Genomic DNA, 26,372 nt, shown 5'->3' with positions numbered 1-26,372 from the left:
CCTGCAGCTACCTATCTCCCTGGAACATCCTGCGGTTATCAGGATCATCAGATATCCTGCAGCTGGCAGTTTTACCACCCACATCCAGCAATTGCTGATTAGAGAGCTTCCCCATCCCCAGCATATAAATATCCCTGTGTGAACAATAAAAATTTGCAGCTTGATCAGAACTCCTGCTTGCTGTCATCCTTCGTGTCTCTTGTCCCTTCATTCCTCCCCACCTAGGTTCTCAGTGGCCCTTTGATGTGTCCTGCCAGTTGGGACAAGAAAGGCAGTCATCAAGAATACAAACAATAATAAATGCTAGAGAGGATGCAGAGAAAAAGGAACACTTTTACACTATTGGTGGGACTGTAAATTAGTAAACCACTATGGATTTAGTATGGAAATTCCTCAAAAGACTAGGCATGGAACCACCATACCAGCTATACCACTCCTTGTCATTTCTCCTAAAGAATTAAAGTCACAATACTATAATGATTCATGCATATCCATGTTTATAGCAGCAAAATTCACAATAGCCAGACTATAGAACCAGCCTAAATAAAGAAAATGTGGTGTATATATATATATGTGTGTATACATACATACACATACAATGGAGTTTTATTCAGCCGTAAAGAAAAATGAAATAATGTCATTTGCAGGAAAATGGAGGGAACTAGAGACCATTATGTAAAGCGAAATAAAGTCAAACTTAGAAGGTCAAGGGTCACATATTCTCATGTGGAATCTAGAGAGGAAAAAGAAAAAGAAAGGTGGGGGTGGGGATCTCATGAAAATCAAGGGAAGATCAGTAGAGGAAAGGAACAGGAATGGGAGGAAGGGAGGGAGTGGGAACTGTTGGGGAGTGATTGGCCAAAGTATATTGTTATAGTGTGTACATGAATGAATATGTAACAACAAATCCCATCATTATGTACAACTATAATGCACAAATTAAAAAATGTTAAAAGAAAAAAAATTTATTTTCCATAAAATGCCAGAGAAAACATAAACCTTATTCACCAAAAGTAAAACCTAATATAAATTACAGATTTCAGATGATATGTGTCACTATAGGTTCATCAGCTGTAACAAAATGTACCACTGTAGTGTTGGGGCGGTAAAAAAGACATGAAGAACTCTATACTTTTTGCTCAATTTTGCCATGAACAACAAAAAAAAAATTTTAACTATCTCCTTTATAATGCCAGAAAAATTATTTTTATTGTTCTGCAAGTTTAAAAAGGAAAAACATCAATAATGAAAATCATCTATAATTTTATCCTAAAATTATATTTAAGAAGAGTCTATAGGGAAGCATGAATTTTGAAAAAACAACAAAATTACTCAGGAGAAAGCATCTTCAATTAAAAAAAAAAAATGATCAGTGCTCAGAAAAGTCCTTAGTAACCCAAGACAGAAAAGGGGCTTCTATATAAACCTAACAGTTTATGTCTCAAATATTTTAATGCCTGATAAATATGAATACACAGTACTTACAAGTCTTCAGTGCCTGAAAAATAGACAAGGTTAACTACTGGAAGAATGAAGATGTGCTATGTCTGTAATGTTTGCTATAGGACTTGTATTACAAACAAAATTGTTAAGCGGCTGAGGGAAGCACAATTTTATACTACCTGCCATTCTCAGTCTACTGATAGCACCTTGTTTCTCATACAACATTTGATGCTAAATTTCTTGGACAAAATTCTCTTGGATTAGACTTGAATATCTGTATTAAATTTTCACATTTTAGAAATAGCCAAAATAACAGTCTCCAATGATTAGTACGCTGTTGTATAATAATAGCTTTCAGAATTAAAAAAAAAAATACAGTGGTCTCAGAAATACCAATTTAGTGCCAGTCAGATTTTTGTTGGTAAAAGGACTTGTCTATAGAAAATGACTGAAAAAACAGTTGATATCTTTCATTTACACTGAAGAAAAGAAGGCTGGACATTTATCCAACAAACCTCTTATTTTAAGGAAAAATGGAGGAGATAGAGATGCGGGTGTTCATAAGAATTGCATTCATACTTTCTACTTATATATTTCTAATAAAGCTATACTAAAGTAAAAATACAGTCATCCAAAAGTATATTTAATAAAAACTGATTCAAGTAAATTTATATCATACAAAATGGTGTCAAATAAGAGGATATTTATTAGAAATTAGTTTCATGGTTAAGAGCATGATTAACAGACAATTTGAATCCTGGTTATGCTTCTAACAGCATATGCTAACTAACAAAAATTGTTTAGTCTCTCTGAATTTTACTTTCTTGAAAAATGGGCACAATAGCTATCTTAAAACATTGTTTACTTCACAAGGTAATGTTTGTTGTGTTGAACACAGCATCTAACATACAGTGAACACCCTTATGAAATATAAAATTCTACTGATCCTTAATAATTTCAGTGTTAAGTTTTCAATAGTTCTAAATCTTCTGGTTTTGAATCCTAGCTGTACCTGGAACAAACTAGAAAGCTTTAAAAAGATAAAACAAGATATTTAGAAGCAGAACTAGGATCAAATAGTTGGTTAACCATATTGGGTTCATTTGTTTACAGGATAATAAAAAATAATTTATGTGAGCTGGTTCAATTTTTTAATTTATTTTAATTTTTATTTTTTAACTTACATAGTTACGGGAGGCCTGAAAGAGAGGCTGAATGGATTCAAATCTAAGCACTATTAAATAATGGGGAGGCTTTCAACTTTTTGTAAAATCTTTAAGACCCTCTTTCTTCTTTCCCTGCCTGCCTGATGATACCCTGAAGTCAGTAAAAAAAAAAAAATCATACTTAGGCTTTCTAAATAAATGACAGAATTCCTAATATGGTATAAATGTTTGTCTCTCTCCAAAATTCATGTTGAAATATCATTCTTAATGTGATGGTATAAGGGGCAGGGCCTTTGGGAAGTGATTAGTGCTCTTATAAAAGAGGCCCACCGTAGGTTGGTTGTCTCTATTTCAGGATACAGTAAGAAGGTACATCTATGAAGGAGAGGAGGAGCCCTCACCAGATGCTGAATCTCAGTCTACACTACTGTGAGCAATGAATCTCTCATTTATAAATTACCCAGTCTGAGGTATTTTGTCATAGCAGTCCACATGGATTAAGATAGTTCCTAATACCAGGTTAAACTTCATTATTAAAAGTGATTTTTCTTCACTTGCCCCTTAAAAGTCCCTATCGATGTTAAATTCAGGACATTTAAAAATATATTTACAATATAAAATTTTAATTTCATTAAAGTCAATACAGCAATATTTATATTGGAGTTTTTCTGGCAATTATTTCCACTAATTTTCTCTGGTAAAAGATTAAAGAAGTATCAGAGGAAAAAAAAAAAGTCTAGACAGGTTATGTAATCTTCCCCAAAATACAGAAAAAGTCTACAACTGACACATCTGGGTCCATGTCAATACTTGGTTCCCTAGTCAACACTGCATCTGCTAAGTCAAATGCAAATCTCACAACCAATTTTCTGTCTTTAACCACTGAAACAGAGTTAGCCCATAAGCAGTCTCCATGATGTCCTAAGGATTTAGTAAACGGATAATTGTAAATGCTATTATTACATTTGATAATAATTTGAAACTGCTGAAAATATTTTACTTAGCATTTAAAAACAAGGAAACAACCACTTTTCGGTAATTTTACTATTTTTTGACCAAAATTTTAATTAGTTATTAAATGTGCTACTTAGGCTTTTTAATACTGCTGACATGGACATGAAAAAACTACTGAGATATCAGTGAGTGACAGAAATAAGTTGCAAAACAGTGTATGAACCACCATCTTTTATTTTCAAAATGCACACAAAACTGTGCAGTTCTACAACCATATTAATTATTTACAGAAAAACAAATCAAATACATATTACACTGTTGCTATTAGTCAATTCTGGGGCTGTGAGACAGCACTAAGGGGAAGTCATTAGTTTACATACTTAGAAGTGCCCAATTTAGCAAATAAAAATAAAGAATGCCTAGTTAGATTTGAATTTCAGTACAGGACATACTTATACTAAAAAGTTACTCATTTGTCTGAAATTCAGACTTAACTGGGGCATCATATTTTATTAGAAAACTGGCTGATCAAGTCAATATTACAGTATGCCAATGTCTAAACTTTACATTTATAGGGTACATATAGGATTACTGTTATATATCTATCCAGCAAAACACAAAAACAAAAACAAAGCCTATCATAAATATCCAAATGAATTCATTTTTCCTTATAATAAATAAACTGAATGATCAAATATTCAAAAGAAGGACTAGAGGTGTGTCACTCAGTATAGTATGTGTGCTCAATGTGGGAGAGGCCCCTGGGTTCAATCCCCAGCACCAAAATCAGCCAACCAAACAAACAAAAAAGAAAACAAAAAAGTCCAAACAATACCTTTCTACAATGGAAAATTATGTTAAAGTTGAAGATACTCAAAAACATCCTAGTATGAAAAAAACGAGTTAAGTCAGGTGTAGTGACATGCCTGAAATTCCAGCTACTTGAGAGACTGAAGTAGAAAGATCACAAGTTTGAGGCCAGCCTGGGCAACTTAGTGAGACCTTGCTCAAAATAAAATAACAAATGGACTAGGCATGTAACTCAGTAGTAGATTGGCCCCAAATTCAATCCCCTGTACTGTAGAGAAAAAAGATTAAGTTATAGAGCTTATATAGTATGATCATTTTAGTTTAAAAAGTTTTAAGATATACAATATCATGCATACTTATATGTGGATAAGATAAAGACTGGAAATATATACACAAAACTGTAGACACTGTTTATTCCTGGGAATAAGGCATAAAAGGAAGTAAGAAGGAATTAGCAGTTTTTCCTACTTGTTTATACACTTTTTAGCTTGGATTTTGTTTCAAACAACCATATTCCTTTTCTATATTTTTAAATCAAAATTTAATAAAGTAGCAAGTGGAGGGAATCAAAGACACTTGCAAAGCTTTTAAAATTGCAGTTTAGCAATGTTTACCAAAAAAAACAAAAACAAAAAAACAAAAACAAAACCCTAGAACCAATGACTTTCTATTTGATAAAGATATATTTTTAAAAGATTACTGGAATAAGATACAGACATCCTCAAAAGACTAATTAGATATAAAAACATTATGGTCTCTACCATTTATAATCTTTACAAAACAGAAGAGAATTTACTAACATTTTGAGTCATTGAAGGAGAAGTATAAAGTATCTATCATACACTATTGGTTGTCAAATTTTAATATGTATTACTAGTATTGTGGTGGACAGAATAATACACCCCCCTCAGAAAGATTCATGTTCTCAAACCCCTGGATCCTGTACATACATCATTTACATTCAAAAGGAATTTTCATAGAACATCCAGGAATGCCTAACATGATCACAAGGATCTTTATAATACATGCAGAAATTCAAAGAGATAAGATGTTAGTTACACTGCTGTCTTTGAAGATCCATAAAGGGGCCTTAAACCAAGGACTGTAGAGACTCCAAAGCTGACAAAGTCAAGGAAACATTTCCTCTAGTCATTTGGACCCATTTTAGACTTCTAACCTCCAAGAATATGAGACAATAAATTTGTGTTGTTTTAAAGTGCAAAGCTCTGATAACCGGTTAGAGCAACAACACGATCCTAATACCAGTATACCCTGGAATCAACACTCAGAAATTTTGACTCAAATGGTCTGTATGTTTAACAAGAAAGCTCTATAACTTTCATACAAATGACCTGTGAACCACATTTAAGAAACAGTACCTTATATCATGTACCAAAATAAATACCTCAAAGGTAGAGAACCAAAATATAATTGTAAAGGGGAAAACTAGCATAATTTTTGATACACATTTATTTGACTTAAAGAGTACTAAAAAAACCTCAGCTTTGAAATAGTATGAAAATACACAGAAAAATATTGACAGATTAAAAATATATAAAATCTAAATATTTCTGAAATATAGGAGAAGGCTGGGGTTGTAGCTCAGCCACAGGACACTTGTCTAAATATGCAAGGCCCTAGGTTTGATTTCCTAGCATTTTAAAATTTAATAAATTAATTAATGAAAGAACTCTATCATATTATCAATAAAATAGTCCTATTTCTATATTATTCTACTCAAACGTTAAATGAAAAGAAAAATAATTCACATAAATAAAATAAAATGGGTAAACAGAAATGTTTGCTCTCTAATCAAAGGAATGAAAATTAAAATAATATTAAAGATCCATGTTAGATCTAATATAGTAGGAAAGGTTTTTAAAAGTTTGAAAAAAATTATGGTAAATGGCTATTATCAACATGATGAAACATCCTCTAGCTCTTAAAAATCAAGGAACCAAATTCCTTGAAATAGAATGAGTACTCTTAGAAAAATGCATGATAAAGTCCATTAACTTAAATATCCACATACACAATTTATATTTGTGTGATTTTTCAAGTATATAAACATAATGACATGTATCAACAATATGAAAATTGAAATAAGCTTTCAAAAGCTGAAGGATTAAAAACTACCAAAACAGGGTGCAGTGGTGCATGGCTATAATCCCACTGAGGCAGGGGGATTGAGAGAGTTCAAAGCCAGACTCAGCAATTTAGCAAGGCCCAAGGCAACTTAGCAAGACCCTGTCTCACAATAAAATATAAAAAGGGCTGGGGATGTAGCTCTCTGGTTAAGTACTCCTTGATTCAATCCCCAGTAAAAAGAACAACAATAACAAAATGAAACTACTGAAAAAGTTTTACTTTCTAAATAAATGCAAAACTGGAAGAAGAAAAAAGAAGATACCATATATAAAATGTTGTACTAAAAGCCAGAAGACCTGGATTCTAATTTCAGCTTTGCAATAAACTGGCCTTTGAGTCCTTGGGAAAGGTCAATTAAACTCTGTGACCCTTGGAAAACTCATTTATAAAATGAAGGGCATGAAACTAGATGGCCCCTTCCAATGCCAATGATTTGATTTCACATAAACCAATTTTTGTAATTATAACTGATCCTACCTCTAGCCTACCACAAACTAAAAATAATCATAGGAGTGTTGGACAGAGTACAAAATCTGTCCCAACCACAACTGTTTTGCTTTTTTGTGATTTGAAACCTTAGAATCACCTATGACTCCTCCCTATCTCTTGTCCCTTAAGTCATCAGTGTGGTAAAGTCTGACTTCTTCTATTTTCAATAATCTCCCACATCTGACCACTTACCATTCCTGGACTGTTGGGGCACTGGATGCCTAAAGGGGAGTAATGAAGGATGAGGTAAAAAATAAAAACCACTCCCTACTTTTTTTCACCTCATCCTTCATCACTCCCCTTTGCGCATCCAAAGCTGTGGCCAAACTCATTCTCTCTCCTAGGATCACCTCAAACTGTTCCACCCTCTGTATTCCACCAAATCACTAGAATTCCTCTTGTTCCCAGCATTCCCCTCCTGGCAGGTCTCATGAAGCTGTACTATGGAAAAAATGTGGTCAGAAGGTGACTCATCCTTTTGTTTCTTCCAATTCTCTTAACACTCTTCCTGCTTTTCTAATCTTCAAATGAATTTATCAGTGCTTCCCCAGAATTATAGCCAACAACTCAAAAACCTCTTCAAGTAATTTTTTAAAACCTTCATTTCAAAGGTTTAAATCTCAACATTTATGAAAACCTTTTAAAATATTCTTAAAACCTTCACCAGTTTCTGAATATATGTACTAATTCTGAATATATGTACTAAGCAAAATTCGATGTTTGTTGCTCTTATTGAAAAGGTTTTTTCATTATATTTTCTAATATTATTTCTATTCTTGAAGAAAAAAAAATTAACTTTATCATATTCTACATATTTAAAAAGTCATCTATGAAACAGTCAGATGATCTCTATTGCAGTTCATATGCATAATCCTTCATTAGGTCTTCAATCCACTACTATCTTCCATGGCTTTTACTGTTTTGTTTTGTTGGAGTTCATTAGATCTTATACATTTCCTTCCTAAAACTTAGCACAAATGAAGCACCATGAAAACAAGACCAACTGCTTTACCAATGCTTAGCATGTAGTGCTTTGCATGAACAGGCATTTGAATGAATGTCTAATGTCTCATTGTTTTCTTATTTTCAGCTTATTTCTAGTCTAAGTGATAAAAAGCTTGCTGTTACCCTTTCCAATAATTATTACTTTAATTTTCTCTTGGATTTAATATTTTAATTATCAACTGTTTTACCATCGTCTCAATATAATTATCTTAAATGGAGCAAGGAAACATTTGTTTTATGGTTAAGCTGCATTAGGCAATATTCATGAAATCTCTAGTATGAGAGCAAAATTTATATTATAAAAAAAATAAGGGGAAAGAGCACTTTTCTGAGTTCTACTTTCCATATTGATTATTGGAATTTCTAGACCGCAACAGTCTTTTAAGGGATTATTGATCCAATACATTATAGCAAACTACTAAATGCTTGTGTGAGAAGTTGAGGGCAAACTGATGCTCTCAAAAGAAAACTAAATTCTATGTAATTTTAAAGATGGGCTAGATGTTTGATATTTGTGTCCAAACTTTCAATAAAAATCAATCTTTTCTATAGAAAGTAATGGGAAAACAAGCCATTATTACCACCTTAAAACAGAGTTAGTTTTATGGGGTAAGACACACATAAGTCTAATTTACAATGATGCAATAAATGAAAAACGGGTAGATCAAGGTGCTATGGTAATTGGAGGAACTGAATATTGGACAGCAGAGAAAGCTGGTAAATGTTTCAGAAATAGAACTACTCAATGTACTGAGGAAATTTACTGGTATCCTTTTGTTTTGTCTCCTTAAAGTTGAGGCTACCAGAATTAGGCTTTTAGTCATGCATCACAGATGCATGGGCACAAACTTAGAGCCAAACAGATTTTATTCATTGCCTTCTCACCTGCACTAACCCTACATAATTTCATTTGTCTGTGCACAATGTAAAACATCAGAACTAATTCATTATTGTTTCAGGGAAACCCTCAAGTAGAAAATGTTGTCCTTTTCACTATCCCTTATGGGAATATTCCTGATTATATAATGCTATAACTCCAAGCTCCATACAGAAAGAACTCTGGGACAGTGAGCTAAGAAAACATGGTCACAGAAGGAAACAAAGTCCTGTCTCTCAAAACCACAAGTTCTAGATTTAGCTCAGAAGAATACTCTGTGCTAAAAGGGCAGCAATCTACTATTCTAATGCTATTTTGTTTTGTTCCAGTTTACTAGTTTCAGATAGTTGGCACATAGTTTTCAAAAATCACCCTTAAATTTAACCTAATTTAGTTTTAACATTTTTCTCTCCTGGGGATATGTTTACAACATAGACTGGTACCAAAAAAAATGCACTGTCCTTTCAACTTCTTTCCTTCTACCACATGCATGACCCCTACTTTTAAGTACTCTCAACATTCATATTTTCCACTGTGTGTGTGTATGCGTGAAACCTAACACTCCTGGGGAAACTGAAAGACGATAAAAGACAGAGATGTTTTTAATTAAGAGTTGAGAAACGAACACATACAACAAGATCAGTTCAGCTTGATTATTTTAAACAAAGATGGAATTAGGTAACATTCATAATCGAGACCTGTCATTTCTAGTGTAGGATGATTTCTGGAAGAGATTTCAGGTGCAGCTTTGTGGCTAAAAGGTGTCTTTTAGGTTTCCTCTAATCTCAGTGTACAACTCAGAGACCTGAGCAATGAATTTCAGGCTAGTCTTTTGTACTAGGTTCTTTGTCCAGAATATAGAGTTCAATGCAGGAATACTGGGTATTCATCAGGACAAACTATCTGCAAAAGTACTAATTTATGGAGTGCTTGCTGGTACATTTTACCATTTCCTCTGAAGCTAAAAGACAGTGTGCCCCATATTCACTATGTACCACTCTGACGGAATACATATCCTTATCCAGTCTGTTTTAAGCCTCATATTTTTAAAAATGTTTTTAAACTCTGACTAAAATGAAATTATGTTTAATAAAATGTCTTAACCTAAGAGAATATATAAGCCTCTGGATATTTTCCACAAAATTATGTCTATACATACACAGATACAATGTTTTTTTTCTCCTAGCAGGGGATTGACAGTTTTCAGCATATTCTCAAGTGGGTCAGAATGAGTCAATGGCATTAAAAAACCATTCTTTCCCTATGTGGATATTTTTGAGATAAGTGATTTAAGGTAAGTATGCACTGCCCAAAACAAATAAACCAATATAATTCAGTCAGGTAAAATCAAGACATTTTTTATTTTTAAAAGTGTTCCTCTCCCATGTTGTCAATTGCAAAGTGGTCTGTAGGCACAACATAGAAGCATACTGCTGGATTCCTTGACAGTTATAAATGGAGTGTACTTAGAAAATATTGTTTTCTCTTTTTTCATTTGCTTGTTCTCTAATTCTCAATAAGCCAAACTATATCTTTAGTAAATTAATAATGAGAAAAGTCACTATGTTCAGACTTTTAGATACACAATAATTTATATTTATATTTATGTAAGAATCAAAAAATCCAGGATGGAACTCAGATTAAATGTTTCCCCCCTAAATAATACAGAATTATCATTAGCTCATAGCAGTGAAAATACTGTGGTCAGTTGAAATTTTTTGTACTTCTGAAAATGATAAATAATAATAATAATAATAAATAATCATTTTTCTGAACAATTTGGCTTTGAAGTTTGAGTTTTCAAAACAGCTCTATTCCACCTGATTTTTAGTCTCTAAGTTTTTAAATTCCAAGACAGTTACACTAATCATATTTGTGATGATATTTAATTTATAACTCCCAGGCACTGGGTTTGTCATTAAGATGGATGGCAAAAAAAAAAAAAAAAAAAGTTGGATGGCAATTAAGAGTCATCTTTAACTCAATGCTGCTAGCTGAGGAATTCAAAACAAAACTCAGAAACAAGTAACTTCCCACTTAAAAAAAAAAAATCCCAAGGAATTTAGCAACTGATTAATTAATCAGCTCAGTATTTGGAGAGCTATGAAGCACACACAAAACAATAAAAACAAATAAACATCAAACAAAAGTTTCATTTACTTTCTCTTCTCATTTCACTCATTTGTAATTTCCTTACCATTATTTACTATTATCTATCTTCAGATATTTACTCATGTATTTCCTCATCAGCCCTGACTTCTCTGTCTGGATCCCCATATTTTCATGGCTTTCTAATTCATAAAGCATTTTAGAAAATTGAGAAACTATATCTGTAAATGTAAAGCTCTAGGGGAAAGTCTTAAAATTCTCATAATAATGAGAAAAGTCACTATGTTCAGACTTTTAGATACACAATAATTTTAAAGAAAAGGAGAGTCTATTATAATAATATCTCACATTTTATTGTTAATACTTGCTCGTTTTTCTAAGTAGTTTTCATAGATTCTTTATCTTTAATCCCACAATCACCCTCAAATCTCATTATCCTGATAAGGAAACTAAGGCTCAAACAGATAAAAGCACTCCCAATAACTCATAACTAAATAATAAATCATATAGGTAGCCACTCAAATTTTGATCCTCAACAAAATAGGGATGGGGTTGTAGCTCAGTAGTAGAGAGCTTGCCTAGCATGTATGAAGCACTAGGTTCAATCCTCAGCACCACATAAAAATAAAAAATAAAGGCATTTTTTTAAAAAATAAGAATATTAATTAAAAATTATTAACATTAAATATTAATGCAACATATTTAGCAATACAAAATAAAGAACAGGGACATATATAACTGGCTAATTTTCCTCTCATACACTAGATGACAGGAAGCTTATAGCAAAATCTGAGGCCTAACTATATAGAAGTTAGTTGATATTTCTTATATCCAAGCATGATTACTTCCTATAATTATAACATTACCATCCCTATACTTATCAGAAAACTTCTCATTCAATTTGATGTTCAGAAGTCTCAGAATGAGTAAAATTGAGGAGACCAGTAAAGAAAGAAAAAGAATCTGTTTCTCAATTAATAGTCTTCATGTGGTCAATTTTATAATGAAGTCCCATAACAAAGGACTATACAATCAGATTCAATTAATATCATAAACAACTGTATTTTTATAACTAAAGTCTTGAATTTAGATAGTGATATGTGAATATTTAAAGAAAGATGCTATATCTTTGCAAAGGCAAAAAATGTTATGCAATAGTACCACTATGTGAAAATGATTGACAATAGCCAAGCACAGTGGCATACACCCATAATCCCAGTTAGTTGGGAGGCTGAGGCAGCAGGATCATTTCAGCCCAAGGAATTTAAGGCAAGGCTGGGCAACAAAATGAGACGAAACAAGAGAGAGAAAGAAAGAAAGAGAGAGAGAAATGGAGAAAGGAAGGAGGGAGGGACGAAAGTCTGACAAAAAGTTGTTAAGACCAAACTTCCCAGCCCAGCTGACTATGAAAATATATCTTTCTTGGATTCAAGAGGCTATGAAGAAGTAATTGAATTTCTAAAAGCCAAAGAAGCATTATGCCATGTAGCACTTATGTCATACATTTAAATACTTGCGGTATCAAACATTTATGATAATACTTAAAGTAGTAATGATATTTTGTAGTTATTTATTTATTGATCAGATGGTGAAATAAAATTCATTTATATTATATATAAATGATAATATGTTGATAGATCTATATATTGATAACATTCTTGATATGTTGGATTTTCAAAGATTTTTTTTAAATTTTTTTACTTGTTCTAATTAGTTATAATGACAGTAAAATGCATTTCAACTCATTGTACACAAATAGAATACAACTTCTCATTTCTCTGGCTGTAGATGATGTGATCACAACAGTTGTGTAATCACACATATACACAGGGTAATAATGTCTGTCTCATTGCACCATCCTTCCCACCCAGTTCCCATCCCCTCCCCTCTACCCAATTCAAAGTTCCTGCATTCTTCCCTAGCGTCCGCCCACGCCATTATGGATCAGCATCCATCTATTAGAGAAAACATTTGGCCTTTGGTTTGGGGGGGTTGGCTTATTTCCCTTAGTATGATATTCTCCAACTCCATCCTTTTACCTACAAATGCCATAATTTCATTCTTCTTTAAGGCTGAGTTATATTCCATTGTGTGTATGTATGCATGTGTGTATGTATATATATCACATTTTCTTTATCCATTCATCTGTTGAAGGGCATCTAGGTTGGTTCCATAGTTTAGCTATTGTGAATTGAGTTGCTATGAACATTGATGTGGCTGCGTTACTGTAATAGGTTGATTTTAAGTCCTTTCAGTATAAACTGAGGAGTGGGATATCTAATGATTTTAAAAATCTTCCATAGAAGACCTAGATCCCTTTCCATCCTGTGGTTTTAAATTACATAATTTAAGAATTATAAATGAAATAATATATTTACATTTTATAGACTATATTTATATAGTTTCAAAATAAACAAAAAAAAATCAATATTTTTAAAATCAGTTATAGCAATCACTGAATGTGATAAATACTAGCATTTCTGTTTGGTTTTGTTTATCAGCCAAAATAGCCAAAACAAAAATTACTGTATTATGTCCAAATTATAGCTCTGACACATAAAAAGGCAATGAAAATCCTATTGTCAAATAATTTTGAACTGAAATATGATAGCAATACTACTGTAATTGACCAGATTATAAACTTCAATTAACCTGATATTTTTTATTTTTATTTTTTTGTTATAGATAAACACAATATCTTTATTATGTTTGTTTGTTTTTAATATGGTGCTGAAGATCAAACCTAGTGCCTCATGTGCAAAGGGAAGCTCTCTGCCACTGGGCCATAACCCAGCCCTACCCTGAGATTTTAATACTGAGCAGAAACTGGTATCTGGGATTCTGCCAAAAATATTCCTTTTGAATACAATGGTAATGACTTTGTGTGATATAGTAGTACATTCAACTTCCTTATCAATATCATATTTCTCTATCTTATGCAGTATATAAATGAAAACAGCCTGCTTTTAAAAGTGCTATTAATTCTTATGCAATAAACCAGACAGAGAAAGGTAGTAAACTAAAACTTTGGCTTTTGTGATTCTATAATTAGAAAATAAAATTAGTAAAAAATGAAAATGATTAGACTGACCGGTTAGAGTCATATTTAAATCAACTTAAGTCTTCTCTCATCCCTCTACCTTCCTCTCTTCCACTCATGTCCTCCCTCCTCTTCTGAAAATGAATTTTTCATAGTATGGAAGTCAACAAGTCCAAAGAATAACATTTTCTTGATTTGGCTACAATTTTCATTATAACTTCTATCAGGTTCAAATTTTTTAAGCTATACCTAACAAACTATAAAAACTAGGAAATGTCAAAGTCTTTCAAAGTTCAACAACATGCAGGTCCACATAAAGTACTTTGTTAATGTTTAAGGACAACTTATTTTGTAAATTGCCACCAATAAAATTTTAAGTTATTTTAGCTTAATAAAAATATGTATGTATTGTTAAAAACAAGCAGTAAAGGGGGCACAGATGCATGGATATATTTTGAGTTATTTCCAAAGAAAGGTAACAGCTCTCTTCACTTATTATAAAACTAACATTGATAAAACTTTGATAGATATTTTTGAAAATAACAAAACCAATCCTATTCCAAAATGTGACATATGTAGAGAAAAAATAAAACTCTAATATTAATTTTGAACCAACTTTACTCATTAGACACACTTCACTGAGTGAATTTAAAAGGAACCATTTAAGACAACTATGTGAAACTGAAAAATTCGTTATTAGCTCAACACTGATTGTTCCTAAAAATGGGCATTATGCTAATTAGCCTGCTCTGCTTTAATCAGTTTAAAAGAATCATTAGCTAAATCAATTATATAAACTCTTATTTCACAGTATTTGAGAAAATACAAAAAAAATTCTGTTTCTCTAAAATACTTTAAAACTTTCATTTAATCTGTTAGACAAATCAGTTTTTCCAGATCCCATATAAATTGCAACTTGTATTCTGTTCCAATTATTACAAATATTGAACTAAGTGGTTTAAAATAATAAAATTTTACTGTATTTTCAGTATCAACTAAATTGGACGTGGACTTATTGCATATGGGAGGCCCATTTTAATTCTAAAATACTATCTTAACCATTTGTGGTACATTGCCCTCAAAATCCTTTACTCTTCAGTTTTCTAGATGAACACTTAATAGACACTAAATTTGCTGTTCAATTATATTTCTTTTATTTGAACTGCACAGAACTAGTCAACAGATCAAGCTATTAAGAGACTGTAATTTGAAGTTTATAATCTGGTCAATTACAGTAGTAATTGACTAGCATATATCAGTTGTTCAAAATTATTTGACAATAGGATTTTCATTGTCTTTTTAAGTGTCAGATCTATAATATGGACTTGCTTTTAAAAAAGACAACATAACAATTAATTTATATTAAAAATCTCACTAATCTAAATTCTGATGATCTCTGTCAAATTCAGAAATAATTAATCCAATTAAAAATAGATAACATATTTAAATACATTATTAACAGCTTTTATTTTAAAAACATCTTCTGCCCCCATATATAGTTAATACTTCTGGCTAACTCATATTCCCTTCCCAGTATTCTTATTTCTATCACATTTTTTCCCCATTAACGTGAGGGCACTGTATTTGGTTTCTTTTCTTCCTACTCATTGTTCAGATTAGCATTTTAATAATCTTTTAAGCAATGCTGTTCAAAGAAAACAGGCTATATGACGCAAAGAAAAATTTCCTAAATCCCATGTTTTTCGAAGTGAGATCATTTTCCTAGACCTAATTTATTAAAAATCCATGCAAAACAAGCACCACAACTGGTAAACAGCTACAGAAAATTGGAAGCTTAAAAATAAAGCCGTTAAAAACACTTCATTACACACCTTCTCTGTGCTGCCCTTTGTTTCCACTGAAAACCATACTGGAATCTTTGTATGAAAGAAGTTGCCTTCTGGCTGTCAATAGCTATACTGTCAGTGACTGAAAGATCCAGATGTCTGCAGCGGTTAAAACAAATGTTCAGCTTGGGGCGCTGATTCCACTTCCCTCCCAGTAAGGTTTTTCACAAAGGCAGCAGAGTAAGAGCACACATAGCAACAGCACTCACAGTTGATTGGATGAAGCTTGTGCTCAACCTTCCCTGCTCGCTAGGTCCACTACAGCTTCCTGTCTACTTGGCAGCACTGTCATGTTTTCTTTGCTCCTCTTAGGAACTCAGCTGTGTTTAAGCAACTTGAAAGGAAAGAACAGTAGACTGATAATAATGACAAAGTATTCTAGCATGAGCTCCTAAAACGTACTTCTAGTTGTTTTTAAAAGAGAGGAATGCATGAGATGAAAATTTATCTCAGCTAGTGTTTCACATAAAACTGAGGACAAAGTAAGGGTGGTAAAGGAAATTAATTATTTCACATTTCAAGTAAATCAGGTTCTCAACCAAACAAAACCCTTTGAAATGTGGAAATAGAAAAATTTATAAATAATTTTTTTAAAAAAGAAAAATCTACAGCAATCAGAATAAAGTATCAAACTCCATTTACCTAGAACTAGGAATTATTCTACAAGGAACATCACAAATTCCTAGAAAAGCACAACCAGTTAGATATTTAAAATGAGATATGGTCTTAAAAGTAAGCAGTACCTTTTAAGAAAGCAAGAAAAACAAGTTAACAGAGTGATTAGAAACAGATTCAAAAAGGAAAAATGAATCAGTTATTTAGTAAACTCTGAAAATCCAAGACTTAACGATGCATTTACAGTAAATGTCTCTTATTACACAAAACAATTTAACTTTGTCTTCAAATTTACTTTATCTTCAAATCACCTAGAGATATAAAGGTATAAATTCTTTGTTTTCATGTTTCAAGCACTAGGTTTTAGCATACCATGCTATCTTCAACTTTATCAACAAAAATCCTTTCCCAATTTACAAAGTTGTTTAGAAGACTCAATACAGGTAGTAGGAATAAACAGATATGAAGGATCAGAAAAATTTCTCATTTCAGAAATATTTCCCCGGAACATCACATCAACAGATTAGTATGTTTCAAACTTTTAAGGCAATGGAAAACTTTATTTTATTTTATTATCAGTGATAGCTCTAGGATTTCAGGAAAGTTTTGTAATTTCAGGCCGTAGCATATGAATGCTGTTTATCATTCAGATCTTTGTTTATTTGAAGCGTCTTTTTTTTTTTAAGAGAGAGAATTTTAATATTTATTTTTTAGTTTTCGGCGGACACAACGTCTTTGTTTGTATGTATGTGGTGCTGAGGATTGAACCTGGGCCGGAAACATGCCAGGTGAGCGCACTACCACTTGAGCCACATCCCCAGCCCCTATTTGGAGCATCTTGAGTGGGAAGAAGTGCAAGATGGTGGAAATACTGGCTACTAATGTACCCCATGAGCACCATGGGGCTATTTTTAAATGAGAGGTCACAAACAGCACTGCAGTTTCACAAAAGCCCCAGAATTCACAAGATATTACCCCTGAAAAAGCTTCCAGAATCCCTGAGGTTCTGCAGTATAAAAGTAAATATAACCTATGAAGAAGAGTTAGATCTCACAAACATTTAAGGAAAGAATCTGATCACTGGTGAAAAGGAAAGCTTCTAAATCCCCTGAGAAATAACAATAAGGGATGCATGTTCAGGAACACAATAAGCCTGTGAGGTAGATAATTCAGAGAAAGAATGGCATGGTAGAACAAGGTTTTGGAAGTCAGGCCAAACTAGGTTCAAAACATGAACCTGCCATTTACTAACAGTGAGACCAAGTATAAAATACTAACACACTATAAGCTTCAGTATCTTCATCTGTAAAATTTTCCCTGATCCAAAACTTGTCTCAGGTACCCCATACTTTTTTCTTAGGCTGAAGCAGGAGGATTGCAAATTCAAGGCTAGCCCCTGCAACTTCATGAGATCCTGACTCAAAATGAAAAAAATAAAAAAGCTGGAGATATAGCTCAGTGATAGAGTGCCCCTCGGTTCAATTTTTAGTACCAACAAAATAAAACAACAACAAAGGAATAATAATATATATTTCCTAAGGAAGAATAATATATATTTCCTATGTGGTTCTGTAATATTTCCTCTCAGTTATAATTCTCAAACTTCTTAAAGGCTAATGCTATCATAGATCTGTGATATAAACTATTAACATTATAAAGAGAATTTACAGACAAATATTAAACCTTAGTCAGAATATGTAATTATAAATGAATAGAATGTACATCAAGAGATGTGCCACCTTAAAAATGGGGGGGACGTGGGAAAAATAGAGGAACTTTGGGCAAAGAAGAGGGAGCGGTGGGGAAGAGACATGGAAGCAGGAAAGATGGTGGAATGAGATGGACATCATTATCCTAAGTACGTGTATGACTGCACATATGGTGCAACACTACATTGTGTACAATCAGAGAAATGAAAAGTTGTGCTGCAATTGTGTACAATGAATCAAAATGCATTCTGCTGTAATATATACCTAATTATATAAATAAATAAATTTTTTAAATGCTTCCTTTGAGCTGCTAGTTTTCTAAGAAATTTCAGAATGGCATTTTATATATTTCTGAAAAAGACTTACCTTTCCCTGATTTTTTTAATCTTGGTAAACAAATACAATGGACATACTGTAAAATAATGGCACATTATCTACTTTCTAAACCTTGAGTCTACAAGCTAAGAATTTACATAACAGGAAATTCTAAACAAGTGCTAGACTTTGTTCTCAATTCTCAAACCACAATAACAACAACCCCTCCCTTCCACTAAAATCTAGTATTTTCTTCAATTGGACCAGTTTAAGAAATATATTATCCTAATGTAAATAAATAGGAAAGAAGATCTTCTATAAAAGTTTTTTAAACTATGTATTCCAAATATAAAATGGAAAAACTTCAAAAATCAACTACTTGAGATCATCTCTGCTTTCTGACAGTAGTAATAATTGGGAACCATCTACTGATAGTAAGATATTTTAGATATAATAGTGCCATCTTTGATATGTTCTAAACAAAAACATTGCTCATAGAAAAATAATCTTTAAAAATAATCGTTAAATAACTCCTAATTATATTAAATATATTAAATAGCTACTAGATCCTGGCCAAGCATGATGCTAATCCCTTTACAAAGCCATCTCCTCGGACCTCCAGATAGTTATTGTCCCCACATCTAAGGACACTGGCTTGCTACTTGACCAAGTAACCAGAAAACAGTGGTCAGGACCAGGATTCAAATTCAGGTCCTCCTGTATCTAATGTATATTCCTTTTATGGTACTGAGATACTTGGCTTCACCACTGAGCCACATTCCCAGCCATTTTTATTTTTTATTTTGAGACGGCGCCTTGCTAAGTTGCTTAAGGCCTCACTAAGTTGCTGAGGCTGGCTTTGAATTTTCGATCCTCTTGCCTTGGCCTCCCAAGCCACTGGAATTACAGGCATGCGCCACAGTGCCTGGCTAGTGTGAGCCCTTAACCAGTACTGTCTTTCCCGTAATAATTCTTTCCTTACATGCATTTCCATAAGGCAAATAGAATATCACACAAAAATTAAAGTTTAAATATAGAAATCTTACATTCACATTTTTTATCTATTTCATTTAATAACCATCACTATAGTCTCATTACACATCGAAACTATCATTACACACTATTTATAACAAGAAAACTGAACTTGACTGCTAAAACAGGGAGCCTGGCTGTAGCTGTTAGTATGATCCTGAGGATAATAATAAAAAATTCAACTTGTAAAACTTCACTTTGTGAACAAAGATTACTTACTCAATTCAGACAAAGTAAAAGGAAGTAGCAAAGGACATTGATCCAGGAATCACATATTTGAATTCTGGCCTAGACACTAACCAACTCTGTGATCTTAAGCACTTTGAAATTCTTCATTCTGTTTTGCCTACGATGTTAGTATGCTATAAGGGTCAAATAGAATAAGATAAAATTGTTTTGAAAACAGCAATGTAACATACAAATAGAATATATTCATCCCTGATAGTCTTCTCAGGGGTTGAGAGTAAGGTCCTGATATAGCAGTGGGTCATACAAAACCCAAACTCTTTATGGGAAAGATCCTTTAAAGCAGCAAAACATAGTGAAGAAGAGCCAGGTAGTCTAGGGATTCAAACTATTTTATCAAATTATTTAGTCTATCTGAGCCTATGGATCAGATCCTATAATAAAGGATCTCATACTCATACCCAGGCACACTGAACACACACAAATAGAGGACAGTACATTAACAGTATCCCATGTTAACAACAATGGGGACAAAGGGAATTGAATGGAAGTGAAGAATGAGATTAGGAAAGACAGTAGAATGAACTGGACATAACTTTCTTGTGTTCATATATGAATACATGACCAGTGAAACTCCACATCATGTACCACCACAGGAATGGGATCATAATTAGATAAGTCATGCTTCATGTATGTATAATATGTCAAAATATACTCAACTGTCATGTCTATCTAAAAAAAAAACAATGGGGATGAAATAAATCTTGACTAATGAAAGTTTTCTATAATATTGTTTTTTTAAAAGAGTTCCTTAAATACTTTCATATTTAAAAGCTCAATAACTAATTTGCAAGAGGGACTATACAATAGCTACAATTCAATGCTGTTAACTGTTATGGAAAATAGGGAAATTTATGACTTAAAAATACCAGAGTTTTTACGAAAAATAAAATAAAAAACCAAAATATTATTCTGTTAGGTCAGTACAGGATAAATTAAGCTACATGTTGCATTATTTCTCACTCTCATAGAGATTCCTAGCAATCATATTTGCCGAGATGATTACCCAGTCTTTGTTTTCATTAAGATAATGGTACAAATAAGCCAACCAGCCAAAGAGCAACCCCAAAATACTAGGTTTTTAAAAGTCAAAACACATCCTTAAAATTAATATACTAAAAAGTACCTTAGATACTTAATTAACAGCTTCATCTTTCAAAAGATTTTGGATTATGATGACCTAGATTTGTTCCAGGAGCAGTGCCTTCAGAGCCTTGTTTACAAAATCTAAGATCTTGGAGAGAAGAAAATGTTCTAGCCTGGTTTTTTTTTTGGCATCATTCATACTACATTGTTTAAAATGAGCTAGAACAAGGGTTATTTATAATCTAAGCTACTGAATGTTTTGTCTAATAATATATTGTATGCATTTTGGACAGATTTAATAAGCATCAATATCAAGTATAAGAATTCATTTTTAATATCCTATAATATTTAGTCTTTGTAAATTAATATCACCATTATTACATAAAATGTGTGTCAAGGTATACATGGATTCACCTTCCTTAAAGACATGTTCTGGGATATTGCTAATGTCCTATTATTATAGTGTTAAGAATGTTATGTTCATTTTAATCTTAAAAATCTAGAACCAGTTATGGATTTTTTATTCTGATAAATTGACATTTTATTAAAATTGTTCCATGGTGATGATAAATTCCATATTTTCTTGTTGATATTGTAATTTTGTGAAATAATATTTTGAAGATAAAGAAACTGAATCACAGAAATCAAGGCAGCTAGGTAAATTACCATCACCTACCTCATACAATTTCAAATCCTATGTTTTTCCCCAACTACCTATCACTGATATATGTCAAAACCTCTATTAATAGATGCAGATAACAGAAATCTGGCAGAGTGAAAGCAGTTATATACACTTACTAAACATCATGGTAGCTTTAAGAACCCAATCATTAAGTGCCCAAAGCTTCAATACTACTTGCTTGCGTTGTTTTTTTCTTTTTTTAATTTGCTAATTCGAGACTATTTCATAGAAGCTTGTTTCCAAGTGATATGACTAAACTCCTCTGGCTAATCATAACTCTTTAAAATGCTAAGATATCTAAAACTGAATTAGTTTAACTGTGAATAAGATTCACCATTATCATTATTATCAGGGATATATTTTCTTTTTCTTTTTTTTTTTTTTTTTGAGAGAGAGAGAGAGAGAGAGAAAATATGAATCTTTTTTGTAGATGGACACAACACAATGCCTTTATTTTTATGTGGTGCTGAGAATCAAACTGGGTCCCGCTCATCCTAGGCGAGCGCTCTACCACTGAGCCACAATTCCAGCCCCAGGGATATATCTTCAACTCCCTAATTCAGGAGGTAGGAGTTTTTTCTTACACAAATGCCAGAATCAACCTTTTAAACAAAGCTTTCTGTTTTCAGTGGCAATTTCAGCCAAGAAGGTACTTGTAATTTGAATACAACAACATTTCTAATATCTTAGACCATGCAGGTTTTAGCTGTACAACCTAGGAGAAAAATTAGTAAGGTGCTCAATTTATGAGCACTTGTGGGGAACAAGTTTCCATTTCTCATTCTAAAAAACAAAATATCTAACATGCACTCCTATCCCCATATTCAAGTCAAAAATAATTGAGATGACCACAAATACAAAGGGGAAAATAGAGTTTAAGGATTCTGAAGGCCATCTGATAACTCTTTTTCTCTGGGTCAGTTCCCCTACCCCCTAACTCAGTTCCTGATTTGTCTGTTGACTCAGGAAGAAAGTCAGGGCTCTTTTTTTTTTTTTTACCCTCCTATAAGTTCCTGAGAACAGAGGCCACATTAGTTGTTGATCGTCACTGTATTTCCAACACATATATGCCAGGGATTCAATGAATATCTGATTCAGAGAAGATAGGGAAAAGGGTCCAAATGTCTGAAGTTTTACTATATAGAACAATAAATTCTAAAACTATTAAGTCATATTTAACCAATGTAACTCTATAATCACTAATTATTTATGTAGAACTGTTCATAAGAATTCAGACTGATTGTTTTGAATAAAAATTGCATTCAGTAAAACATTTTTTAATTCTATATTCAACTTTAAATTTTTATTGATACATTATAATTATACACAATAGTGGGAGGCACTATTCATATTTGTACATACATTAACAGTTTGGTCAATTTTGTTCCCCAAAAATATCCTCTTTACCTCTCCTCTTCCCTTTTCTGGTCCTCTTTCTGTTCTATTTTCATGAGATTCTCCCCTGCCCCGCCCCACTTTTTTTTCCCTCTAGCTTTCACATATGTGAGAAAACATACGACCCTTGACTTTCTGAGTCTGGTTTATTTTGTTTAACATAACAGTAAAACATTTTATAAATTGGGCATTGCTAAAACAAAATGGGAATTTTTGTGCTTTGTACTAAACCAAAACACACGTTTTATGTTGTCAATCCCTTGATTTTACACAAAGACCCAAGTAAATTATAAAATATTAGATACAATATTCTATACAACACAACTGGGGCAAATTGTCCATATTTAAGCTATCTAAGTACAGAATGAAACACCAGCTAATGAAAGACGAGATTTGAGTACACTAGCAGAAAAACAAAATCATTAATAGAGTGACCATAAAATTGTTGTCCAAAGAATGACATATTTAGGGTAAAAGATGATGATGATGAAATAAGATTGGACATAGAAACAACAGGTTGTATAGCAGGACCATTCCAGGTAGCATTGAATCCATACCATCCCCTTAGATAGGATGAACCTAATGGAGTTAGAGATATAAAAGTTAAACCAACTGCTGTAATTTTCTGTGAACTTCTTATTTTGTAAAACTATTAGTTCAAATATAAAATTTATAATATCTTAGAACTTATTATTTGAAATATTTGACAAAATGTGTGCCATTTTTAAATATCCTTTAAAAAATGATATTCTATGCAACTTACTAGCTTATTGTCTGAAGGGAGGAGAAAAGTCAGTGTTTTTCCACAAGGGACTGGCAGTTATGAATCAAGCAATAGGTACTTCTATGCTTTTTTAAACATTTTATAAAAGCCAATTCTGTGCAAAGCACTGTGACAGATGTGAAGGGTACAGTAAGGGAAAAAAATCAGAGTATTTCCCTGTCCTTAGAGAATAAATTTTCTAGGGAAGGAGACAGTAGAAAATGAGGAAATGAAGAAAGTACAAATTGTGTGTGGTAAGTGCCTGTTCTTCCTTCAGTACCTAGAGCATACTAGTCTCTAAATTCAGGATCTTTACAAATAATATCATGTTGGCCTGTAACTCTTCACACAGCTGGCTCTTTTGTTTTCTCTGCTCATTTTCTCAGAGAGGTCTTACTTAACCATTCTAAACAGAGGGCTTCTCCTTACTCTTAGTCTTTCTTAGCCTTCATAGATTTCCTTCAGAGTACTTGGTATATATGCTTATTTTACTCACTGAAGAGAAGCTAATATATTAACAATTACAACAGGCCTGTTTATTCAGAATCAAATAGTATTCTAAGCTTACTTCATTTGATCATTACAATAATGCTTTAAGTAGGTTCTACAGGATAGAGGTACTACATTATAGAAAATGCTAGACTACTAGGAAATTTGAGTTCAACTATTGTAGTTGGACAGGTTCTTTCTTTTCTCTAGGAGTTGTTTTCTCAACTGTGAAAATGAGAGCGATTCACACTCTCTAAGGACCTTTCCAACTCTGATTTCTAACAATAAAATGATTGTGAGAGTAATTTCAGAATAACAAAAGCATTTTCATGTTCTGAGCTCTTCACAATGAAATTTAATCTGTACCACTATGTAACCTGAGGACTACAGAAGCATGCCTCCAGGATCAGCATTCACTCAACACAATAATTACCAAGACATGAATATACTTCTTCAAAAGCATAGGTATGTTCCTTACCCCAACTAGTAGCTAGTGGGCCAATGTAAGGACTGACATGCCCAGATACACAATACTAAAGAAAGCAGTTCTGAAGGACAGAATATTAGACCTAAAGAAATCTCTGAAGGGGGCTGGGGATGTGGCTCAAGCGGTAGCACGCTCCCCTGGCATGGGTGCGGCCCGGGTTCGATCCTCAGCACCACATACAAAGATGTGTTGTGTCTGCCAAAAACTAAAATGTAAATAAAATATTAAAAAAAAAAAAGAAATCTCTGAAGTCATCTAACTATTAGATGGGCCAAATGATGTTCAAAAAGATTGGTGATTACTACACAGGGCTACAGAACTAAGACTAGGAATCTGAGATATATTACATAAGCCTCATTACTTTTTGATTTTTTCTTCTTAAAACTTGGGTTAAAAGTGTTTCTTTGGTTGGGGAGGGGAGAGGACAAATGTCCATCTTTCCTTAACACAGCTAGGGAAGCTTGTCAATATTGTGGAGACCTTTCTCACTCTAATAGTTCACATGAAGCTGGTGCGTACTAAGGCCTCTAATTCCAAAGAATTTATTACATTTCTGCCAGCAATTGTCTACAATAAGAAAAAGAATCCCTAATTTTACCCTGAGTTTGTCTCCCTTCTACTTTTTTATTTTTTGAGGCAGGGTCATGCTAAGTTGCCCAAGCTGACCTCAAATTTGTGATCTTTCTGCTTCAGCCTACTGAGTAGGTGAGATTAAAGGCATGTAATCTCAGAATGAGCCACCCTGCCTGGCTCATTCTACTTTTAACACACAGTTACTTTAAAATAATAGTGTAGTTTACAACTTTGACCAGAGCGTCATAAAACAATAGACATGGTATTATTAATATTGAATACCATGTTAATATTCTCAAAAGCCTTTGTAAAAGGAAATACCAATCCTTCACTTGCCCTAAACAAAGAATGGTGGCAAAGGAAAAATACATAAAGAAGAAAAAGAAGAGATCAGTGTTAGATAATTTTTATAAAAGCAAGTCATAATGTAATTCTGAGAATTAAAAGATTGAATTTAAGACTACTAGATAACACTTAATATTCCTGTACTGGCTTTTGATGAAATGAAATAAACAATTATTCTTCCATAAGACTCCCTTTAATTATACCAAAGTACTTAATAGTGCCCCACTGTCAAATGAATGAAGTTCAATCTCCTTAGTTTGACATTCAAAACCCTAATCTCCTCCTATTACTAAGCAAGCCCTCCGATTTACATTATTCAACTCACCATTCCTTAGACAAATGAATTCTACCTCCACTTCATAACTCAGAATGTCCTTTCAGTCACCTAAACCCCTAATCTCTTTAAATTTTCATCTATTCAAATCATACCTGTCTTTTAAGGCTCAATACAGCTGCTACCTCTGTCAAAAGACAGTTCTTGCCCTGAAATTAATCTCCCCAGCAGAAATTAATCATTTCCTATGAACTCTGATAGTAGGCATTATTTTTACCATTCATTCAGTTATCAAATGTCTTGCATTATATTTTTCTTCCTTCTTGTATTATACTTTTTTTTTTTTTAAGTGAAGTGAATGACAGCTTGTGTAAATAGGGAAGGGTGGGAGGAATAGGGAGTATTCACTTAAAAGGTACCTGCACTACAGTGTTATTTGGCAGTGGAGATATATATATATATATATATATATA

At 32.8% G+C, this 26,372-nt stretch overlaps 1 protein-coding gene across 7 annotated transcripts in view; it reads right to left on the bottom strand.

Moving 5' to 3' along the window:
• Fam214a (family with sequence similarity 214 member A) overlaps positions 1 to 26,372 on the bottom strand; it is a 138,548-nt gene that overhangs the window by 62,901 nt on the left and 49,275 nt on the right. For 2 of the 7 annotated variants that reach the window (XR_007343839.1, XM_048793105.1), the window contains exon 1: positions 15,874 to 15,925. The exons of the other annotated variants lie outside the window; for them this stretch is intronic. Coding sequence is in view for 1 of the 2 variants with exons in the window: in XM_048793105.1 (XP_048649062.1) it covers positions 15,874 to 15,910 (37 nt within the window). In the remaining variant the exon portion in view is untranslated. Of the gene's footprint in view, positions 1 to 15,873; positions 15,926 to 26,372 lie in introns of those variants that run through there. 7 annotated transcript variants of the gene reach the window in all.

Source organism: Marmota marmota, unplaced genomic scaffold (assembly GCF_001458135.2).
Source record: "Marmota marmota marmota unplaced genomic scaffold, marMar, whole genome shotgun sequence".
Taxonomy (NCBI): Eukaryota; Metazoa; Chordata; class Mammalia; order Rodentia; family Sciuridae; genus Marmota; species Marmota marmota.
Note: the sequence above shows the minus strand (reverse complement) of the source record. Positions and strands in the feature narration are given on the sequence as shown.